This window comes from Saimiri boliviensis, chromosome 3 (assembly GCF_048565385.1).
Source record: "Saimiri boliviensis isolate mSaiBol1 chromosome 3, mSaiBol1.pri, whole genome shotgun sequence".
Classification (NCBI taxonomy): domain Eukaryota; kingdom Metazoa; phylum Chordata; class Mammalia; order Primates; family Cebidae; genus Saimiri; species Saimiri boliviensis.
Window position 1 is genome coordinate 104,700,357 of NC_133451.1, and position 9,617 is coordinate 104,709,973.

The 9,617-nt window shown below is 48.5% G+C and overlaps 1 protein-coding gene across 1 annotated transcript; it reads right to left on the minus strand.

The window, feature by feature from the left end:
• Nucleotides 1-415: 415 nt before the first annotated feature.
• NEUROG2 (neurogenin 2) lies at nucleotides 416-3,097 on the minus strand. Its single transcript, XM_003929444.2, has 2 exons — nucleotides 2,760-3,097; nucleotides 416-2,376 (listed from the first exon to the last, which is right to left on the minus strand). The coding sequence occupies exon 2, from the start codon at nucleotides 2,373-2,375 to the stop codon at nucleotides 1,557-1,559; it is 819 nt and encodes a 272-aa protein (XP_003929493.1). The 5' UTR covers nucleotide 2,376; nucleotides 2,760-3,097; the 3' UTR covers nucleotides 416-1,556.
• Nucleotides 3,098-9,617: the final 6,520 nt, after the last annotated feature.

Sequence of the window (9,617 nt, forward strand, 5' to 3'; positions counted from 1 at the left end):
AGATGAGAGTTAAAGCCAAACAAATTGTATAAGAAACAAATTTCTACACACTCCACCAAGAAATGTCAACTTCACTTTTTTTCGAATCAAGGTTTTCTAAACTTTTGAGCTTATCATGACTTGATTATCATTTAAATTCTTCGATTTTTTGCTCATCTTGTTTGCTCAGAAATTTATTTCTTAAAAATAAATTGTGTGTTTGTATTGAGAGTTAGTCTTATTTCAATATTTGTGTCTCAAATACGATTCTGCTTTTTGTGATTTTAGTGAAATTCTACACAAAACATTGTCAAAAAATACAAGTACTATATTCAATTTGGCAAGGGGAGAATTTCAAAACACACACACACACACAAACTCATTCAGCATATAAAAATCACATAAGCAAGAAAAAGTTATAATACAACACGCAAAGTTATGAAAATTAGATACTTTATTTATAGTTTAATCACAAGAACAACTTCCTTGTTCTTCAAGACGTAAATACATACTAGAATAAACTCTGTAGAATATACAAAAAATACATATTTCCCATGAAAAATTTATTTATAATAAATAGAAGGGAACACGTGTGTGGCTGATCCCGATAATGCTCCGTGTCTGCTTAGGTTTTCAGACTGTTGATTTATTTTTAATCTCTCTAAAGAATGGGGGAGTTCCTTCTCCCCTAAAAGGTCGAGATAAATAATGCATGAAGCAATCCTCCCTCCTGATTTTTCCTTTTTCCTCCACATTTTTCCTTTTGATAGAGAGTTCAGCCTAAATTTCCACGCTTGCATTCAATCATTACAAAGCCTACAAATTATACAATGACTTCTAACCTGCCCCTCTAACAAAACAAGGTTTTTTTCCCCTTATAAATCATAAGAGACAGATGGCAAAATGGGGAAGAAAGAGGAAAGAGAAGGACAGGATAATAGGCATTGTGACGAATCTGGGAAACAGAACAAAGTGCACATCAGAGAGGGAAAGTTTGGTTTGACAGGTGAAATTCCCACAGCCTGCAGATAGCAATGGGAATAAAGCAGATGCCAGCCATTGCAAATCTGTGGATAATATTATTACCAGCAAAATCATTCAGATGCTAAGATACATTTCTTTCTACTCGACATTAACATCTCTATGTAGAAGCAAAGGTGAAGAGATCACAGGAACCAGTTGCATTCCCCCTGCGAGATTCACACGAACTGCTCCAAGTCCTCGGCGTTACAGAGAAAGGGGAGGAGCGTCAGTCCGCTCTGCAAAGTCTTTAGATATGACACCATCATCTCTTCCCAGAGTCTTTTTCGTCTCAAGAAGCGCCTCCAAAACGCCACCCTTCGCTTTGACAATAAGCTCCGTCACACCTTCAATAAATCAGAGCCCATCTGAATGAATGAGACCCAAAGCTAGGAAATGCAAGAAACAAGCAAGGAATCAGAACGGCTACACCTGCCCTTTGAAGTGAGATGGTTTCCAGGGCTTGGAAAGGAGGGGCAGGGGAAGGGAGGAGGGCTCGGCTGGGGACAGGAAACGGGACCCACTAAGGCCTGGCGTGGTTAGCAGAGATGGCAGCTCTAGATACAATCCCTGGTTATGGGAAGGTGAGGTGCATAGCGGTGCTTGTCGGGAGGTGGGGGCTGCCAATAGTCCATGTCTGACCCGGCGGGGCTGGCGGGCGATAAAGTGCAGCTGTAGGGGGAGGTGGAGTTGGAGGACGCGGAGGAGGACGGCGCCGGGCTGTTAGTGCAACTCCACGTGGAGGCGGGCGAGGGGCTGTCTCCACTGCTGCTTAGGGCGGCGCTGGCGCCTCCCGGGCTCAGCAACACCGCCTCGGAAAACAGCGCCCCCGGCAGTCCCCCGCCGCCGCCCCCGCAGTGATCCGCCAGGCGCAGGGTCTCGGTGAGAGCCCAGATGTAGTTGTGGGCGAAGCGCAGGGTCTCGATCTTGGTGAGCTTGGCGTCCTCGGGGAACGTGGGGAGCACCTCGCGCAGCGCGTCCAGAGCCGCGTTGAGGTTGTGCATGCGGTTTCGCTCGCGGTTGTTGGCCTTCAGTCTCCGGGTCTTCTTGATGCGCTGCACTGTCTCGGCGGTCTTGGCGCCCCGAGAGACTGCCCGCGCCCGGGAGGGACGCCGTTTGCACTCGTGCACCAGACCCAGCAGCCTTGAGGGTCGGCAGCCCTCGGCAGCCGCCGCCAGGCCGCCCCGCTCCCCCTGGCCGGCCTCAGCCCGGCGCTGCGGACGCGCCCCGCCGGATGCGCTCAGCTCTTCCTCCTCTTCTTCGTCGGCGCTGGAGGACAGCGGGGTCAGAGCAGCCGAGGTCGGGGATGCCGAGCCGAGCAGCACCAACACGTCCTCTTCCTCCTTCAACTCCAAGGTCTCGGATTTGACGAACATCCTACCGAAGAGAGAGGGGAAAGAGGAAAAGGCAGTGAGGTGTAAGGAAGAAAACAGAGGCGCGATCTTCTGGTTAGCGGGGCGTGCTGCGGCGCGCACCCGAGAAGACCGGCTCGGAATGGCGCGGAGGTGGAAGGCGGGGAAGAAACCCAGTCAGTGGTAGCCAAGGTCAGGAGCGCCGCTAGCGCTCCTTGTGACCCTGCCGCCAGTCAGCCGCGTCCTGCCCTCTGCGGGCCGTCCTGACTGCTGCGTTCCCGCCTCGAGAAGGGACACAGCGGCCTCGGCGAAAAGGATTCTGCGCGGAGCAGAGGGCGTGCGGGCGTGGTTGGACTGATCAGGTGCGGAAACCACCTGCGAAGTTGGAAGCGTGGCTCGAATACTTACTTAGTTGGCTCTAACTGTGCCTCGGCGCTGCTGTGACTTTGGCGTGTGCCCGGGATCTCCGCGCAGCCGCGAGCGCAGCGCCGCGTCCTTCGCCCGGCGCAAAAGCTGCAAGCCCGGCGCTACCGTGGCGCAGCTCCGCGGGGGACCTCGGCGACCGGAGAGTTTGCCAAAGAGCCCCGGCGGCGGCGGCGGCGGCGGCCCGCCCGGGTCTCGTGTGTTGTGGTGGTGGTGCGTGTCTGTCTGTCAGTCAGTCCCTGGCCGTGAGGCTCCTGGCACGCGACTCCCAGGCACTCCAGTTAAAGCGAAGCTGCTTGTGGTTCAGTGGCTGCGTGTCTGGCACACGACTCTCCTTAAAACCCCTTATATACCACCAAGAAAACAATCAGATCTGCCCCGGACCCCCCTCCCCCGCTACCGCCTCCTCCTCCTGCCCCCCTTCTCCCCCGCTTTCCCTCCCCTAGCTTATTCTTTTCATTGCATTATCATCATTCATTTCTTTCTCTTTCTTCACCGCCTTTCCCCCTCCCTTGGCCCTGCCATCCATCCTCCTCCTCCCACCACCCCCGCCTCTCTTTTCCCCCTTTATCTAATCAGCATAAAATGGTTCTAAAGCTCCTGTTGGAGCTCCAGGCTGCGGCCGAAGCTGGCGAAGCCAGGGCGGCCGCAGCGGCTCAAGCTGCGGCTGTTGTCGCAGCCGCTGTCCATTGTGATTGGTGGCTCGCGCTCGGCTGGAGCGTGCCGCTAATTTATTAATGAATGGAGGTCGCGAGGCGCAGCTGGCCAATCAGGGCGCCCCGGACTCCGGGAGGCCTGCGAGCCACGCGCACAGAAGCCCGCTCCCTTTCAGCAGCTCATTAGGGGCCCGGGCGCTGGGGGCGGATGGGGGACCCGTGCTACCGCCCCCGCCTTCGTCCTAGCTGCCGCCGAGGCTCCCCCCGCCCGGCGCGCGCGCACGCACCGCACCCGGCGGTGCCGGGCCTCCTAGCTCCCGGGTGATGGGAGCTAGGAATTAGTTAATGGGGGTCAGAATCCCGGGGAAAACAGTTAGCCCTGTGGTGCTGCCGGGCGTCTTTTGGCAAAGCCTCTTAGGAGCTGTATCAAATAGTAAGCGATTTTAAAACGGTTTCATTTGGTCAGGGGAGGAGAAGGGCATGGATGAGGAGCTGTGGACACATCGTGGATACGTGTTTGGGGTCTGTCGAAACTGGCATGGGAGAGTGAAAGGAGAGGACACTGGTGATTCAAAGAGGCGTCTCCTGGGAGGGGAGGTCGGATGGGAGAGCAGTCGATGACCTTTTGGAGGATGTGAGAATAAAAGCACTCACATGTTAGAACTGAGAGGAACCCCATCATTTTACATACAGTAAACTGAGGCTGTGGGCACAGATACAGGTTTTGCCGGGGTTAACCCGCTTTATAGCCTGGAGGCACAGCAAGGAGGCTTCCTGCGTGGGTGGCAGCGAACCTATCGGCAGGAGCCGCGGAGCTCCTGCTCCTGCGAGCAAATGCGCTGCGCTGACATTTCTGTGACCTCTGCTCCGCGCTGGGGGGCGTTGTAGGGACAAGGGGCCCATCTTCCCAATTCTCCTCCTTTTCAATGAGAAAAGAGAGCTGAAGGGCGACTAGACCTCGGAGGAAATTTGTTCTGAATTGCTCGTCAGCCCTCCCCACTTTCCCCAGGTTCGTGCCCACCCTCTTGTCGACTTGGGGGTGGATCCGGACTTCACTAGACGGGAGTGGCTTCCCTTGAGATCCCTTTTGCAGGTTAACTTTAGGCAACGCACAGTTGGAGTGTTAGGAGTGGCAGAGGGGAAGAGAAAGAGAATACCACCTTCTGGTCTCTGTCTCCCTCGGTTTGTAGGACTTGGAAACAAGTTTGTAGGACTTGTATTTCAGAGAAGAGATGTTTAAAGTGGCTGTTAGCATTTTGGCATAGCTTTAATTTGTTTAATGTTTTCTTCAGGGAGGTAACACGACGGATTGGAAGGCACAAAGCAAAGAAAATGAAAATTATAATCCTATGAAAAGGAGCATTGCCCGTTGCAGTTCTTCAACCTACAGACTTCCCTCTGTCTTGTAATTATTTGAAAACTATCATGATTTCCACTTTGTTCTTTGTGTTTTCATGTTCTCCCTTTTAAAAGTAAATTCCATTCCCAAAGTATAAAAACATCATCTGCCAGTTTCCTCAATTCTTTTAGAACAGCTTTATTTGTTAGAAGTGCAGAAATAAAAAGAAAGCAAAAAGGGAGACACTTTCAGTGTTCATAGCACACAGCACCTGTCTCTCACACATTTTTGGGTTTCCGTCTCTGTATCACGAACCTGCAGAATCAGAACTTCATAAAAAGTTTGACCAGGCAACATTTATGCTAGAAGTGCTTACCTTTGTTGCTGTACACATGATCATTAATTTATAGGCAATTATCACTGATACCAAACAGGCAAATCCTCTTCTCATAGTCCCCATAAAAGAAATCCTGCCAAGGGTGTGGACTTGTCCAGCCCAGTAGGGACTAAAGGAACACGTGGGAGCAGACAAATAATTTTTGTTTGTTTGTAAATTTAAATAAAATAAAAGGACATGAAAGCTAGGCTGTGAGGAAATGATCAAAGACTTAAAAATAAATCCTGGAATGATAGGAGGAACCTTGGTTTTTCAGTCTTCAGATGTCTATATCTCTCCACAAGAGTTGTCTGCAAAGAAATACAAGCCAAAATAGATTAATGTAATGAAAACAAAGCAAGATTTATTTTAGTATCAGTGGAGATACCTGTCTTTGGACCGGTTGCTTTAAACTTTTGGTTTAGCTAGGAAGTGCTGCGTTGATTTAATAATAAAATATACTTGGGGGAAGAACAGAATTGGAATCCAGTTAAGTAGAGGCTTAAAGGGAAACTTGGTGAGCCTTGTATAACCCCAAATAACAATGAGATCAAGCTGGGTCTGATGCTTAGTGCCAGCGAAACACACAATGGATTTCTTGAGTTGATTGTTAACAGTATTTGGACATCTGACTCCCCAGTTTTTATATTCTCCCAGGATTTTATGTTTTTATGACTCACTGAAAGGGCACATGTTTTCCTTTGACAAAATTCAAACCTTCTATACTGTCTGTGAGTGATAAGTTAATAATGCACATTTAAGTATATCAGTAATGGTAAAATTATATGAAGGTAAACTGCACACTTCCTATTCTGGAAGTTTCCTGCAAAAGGAAAAACTATCCCAACAGTGTCAAGAAACTTCGGGTTGTATACATATTCAAACATTGATATAAATCAATTTCTAATCATTAAATGTAAAGCCATTGTCAGGTTATTAGAATTTTATTTTTTTAAATAAGGGCTTCTTTGGGCATATGCAGGGATGTATGTCAGATTAGTATACAAAGCACATCTGTAAATGGAAACACATGGACACAGGGAGGGTAACATCACACACTGGTGCCTGTTGGGGAGTCGGGGTCAAAGGGAGGAAGAGCATTAGAACAAATATCTAATGCATTCGGGGACTTAAAACCTAGATTATGTGTTGATAGGTGCAGCAAACCACCATAGCACACGTTGAAACACCTGCACTTTCTCTACATGTACTCCAGAACTTAAAGTAAATTTTTTTTAAAAAAGATATAAAGCAATTTTTAAAAGTACATCTGAAAAAAAAAAAAAGAAACAAACAAACAAACAAAAGAAACCACCCTCTATATATCCTGGAATGGTTGTGTGTTTGTACTGTAGCCTTCAAGAGTTGCCTCACTCTTGATAACAGAGCACTTCTGAAAATATTTCTCACTGTGAAAAATATGATTTTTAAAAAGAAAAGAAACCCAAGGACAAACTCAGGCAATCCAAAGACCAACCATTCGTACTCACTGTTGCCTAGATAGCAGAAGTGTTTTTGTTCAGCATTTTGCTTAGTTTTGCCAGAAAAAGAAGGCAACTTCGATTTGTACTCAGCTTCGCGAAGGCATAACTAATGCCAAATAGCCTTAGCTGAACTCTTCTAGCACTCTTTTAACTTAAATAAATTCGAGAGGCACTTGTGTGGTCTAAAAGATTGTCCAGATGAAACGAGGCTGAAATGTTATGTGAAAGGGGAGGGGTTGAGTGAACAGCACAGCCAGGATGGTGGCCGAGGGCCGCTCCTGTCCATCGCACGAACTGTCCTAAAAGGCCAAACTGTTCATCTTCAGTCCTTCTTTCAGTGCGCAATCCTACTTTAAGAGAACAAAAGCTCAAAGCAGGCAGTTATCAAGAAATGGGAGCACAATGATTTAAACTCATCCCCAAGCCTCAGAAAGAAAGGGGGCTGAGTGTGTGTAGTGAGAGAAAAGTAGGGTAAGAGGAGGGGTAGGAGAGTGGGATCTTTAGAAAGTCTTTGTTGCTTCTAAGAAGCTTGAACTTTGAGACGACCCAAAAGCCCTAAAGTTTAGGGTAGGAGTTGCTGTGCAGCCATAGGCTACATCCCCTCCACACTCCGACCTCACAAGTGGCGAAAGAGGGCACATGGTCGCCGCGCTAGTCCCTTGTTGTTGCAGGTGATTGTCCAGGGAGCGAAAGAGGGCGCCCTTCCCTGAGAGGGCAAAAGCCAAAGTTTGGCTGTCCAGCGAGCCTATCCCCCAATTCACAGTCAACCATTGTCGGCCAAAGAAGACAGCATGTCTACGCTCTGCTAAAATAACAATAACAGGATGAAGTACCGGACAAGGGGGCTTTGTAACCCCAATCCTAATCCTCCGAGTGAGTCCTCAGAAAGATGGGAAGATGGCGAGAAAAAGTTGGTAAATCCTAAACATCTTTCACACCCAGGATCTCTAGTTCTTTGCTGCAGGCTAGAAACACAGTTTCCAGATCAGAGGAGCCTGGGATGGGAACAATTAGCTTTCTCCGCAGAGCACTCTTTGCAATGCTGGGATTCGTTATTGACAGTGGTGAGAGCTGAGAATGAGTGTGAATTCGGAGTTTCTGACGGTCCACTATCCGGGAGCCAAGGAAGTCAAGGGGAAAACAATGTAAATTCTCCCTGGTCCCCAGCTACTGCACCCCACAAGGTATCCTTGGTCTTCCCCTTCTTTGCCCCCAGTCCAGAGAGGACTCGGCTTGAACCTTGTCCTGGAGAGGTCCCGGCCAGGTCACTTCACTGCGCTTCACTGCGCCAGCCCCTCCCCTTCAGTATTTTCGTGGCGTCAGAGGAATCCGTATCCGCCGGAGCAGACAGAAGGCAGGGAAGATCATCCCCCAGACCCCAAGCCCCACTCTAGAGACCCTGGTCCCAAGCCCGCACGGAGAGCTCTGGTGCCTCCAAGCCAAACATTCCGGAAGGCGGTTTGACCCACAAGGTCGGCTTGATAGCGGCGGAATCGGCCCCGCAGGTGCCAGGTGGCTCACTTCCTCCTTCGCAGACGCTACCCTGTCCCCACCGCAGACTTCTTACCCCTGATGCAACCCGCTACCCAAGTGTCCCTGTTCTTTCCCACGAAGGAAAGAAATTACCGTAGGAGATTTTGCCAATCCATGCCAGCTTTTTGATTGTTTTCTTCAGGTAAGCGGAAAAGAACAGCCGGCGCGTGAATGGAGAGCTGGGGGCCCACTAGAGAGAGAACCTCTTCACCACCCTTCTGTGCCTGCAAAAAGGGACATTGGCTATCCAGGGGAAAGTGCAAGAAAGAGAGCACTAATCGCTGAACCAGGAGACAAACACGATTACCAGCTCCGAGCCTTGAGTCAGAAAGTCTCATAGACTTTAAGATGTTAATCCCCAGCATAATCCTTCCTTTGGCGTGTAGGAATAGTGCAGCCACAAGAGTTGTTTTGTTATTTATATTGGCGTTTAATAAAACTCAGCCAGTGGTGAATGGGCTGCCCACTCTCCAATGGTAATTAATTCCCTATTTCAGTGACCCAATTGTCCTGGGACAGAGCGGTGGGCCCGTCCCAGTGCCCCGATCCCCCTTTGTGCGGATACACTGCCCTCGTGCTTCAACAGCTATGGAAACTCATTCTTTTGATGTCATTCAAGGAGTTTTCCTTGGGCATCTTCTAAACTTCAAGGACCTTTTTTTTTTCTCTCCATTTCATGAAAAGCAGTGCGAGCTTGACCACCTCTGTAGAATTTAATGATTTGGTGAAAGCACCCTTTGGGATTTGTGTAAGGAGTTAGACAGAGAGAAAGGAAATTTGGCAGCCTGCTCCCTCGCAGGGACCGTCCCGAACCTGGAAAACACAAAACTTATTCAGAAAAATGTATAAAGATCTTGAAAGCTGATTTTCCCTCTTCTCTCCCTACAAAGGGAAAAAAATACCAAAAAACAAAATAAAACTTAATTCTCTTCTGGAAATACATGTATTGTTTGTTGTTGCTGACACAAATTAAAAAGGGTTATGTTGAGGTAAATAAGTTCGAATCTTTAGCAGAGACGATTCCTTAATGTGTACCACTTGGGAAAAGGATACCAATTTATTACTTTAAGTTATTCATTGAATCATCCCTCCTTCCTACATTCAAAATACACTTGATGAGCACCCAATGTGTGTCACACACTGTACTAGGCCCAGGAAACACTGCAACGCACAAGACGCACGTTCTTACCCCTCTAGAGCTTACATTCAAAAGGCATTAAAATTCGTTTTAGGAGTCAGGCGCGTGGTGGCTGACGCCTGTAATCCCAGCGCTTTGGGAGGCCGAGACAGGCAGATCGCTTGAGCTCAGGAGTTCGAGACCAGCCTGGGCAACAAGACAAATCCCTGTCTCAAAAAAAAAAAAAAAAAAAAAAAAAAAAAAAAAAAAAAAAAAAATTAGCCAGGCGTGGTGGTATGCGCCGGTAATCCCAGCTACTCGGGAGGCTGAGGTGGGAG

Coding starts and splice junctions, on each gene's coding strand:
- NEUROG2 (XM_003929444.2), bottom strand. CDS start 2,375: ATGTTCGTCAAATCCGAGACCTTGGAGTTGAAGGAGGAAGAGGACGTG.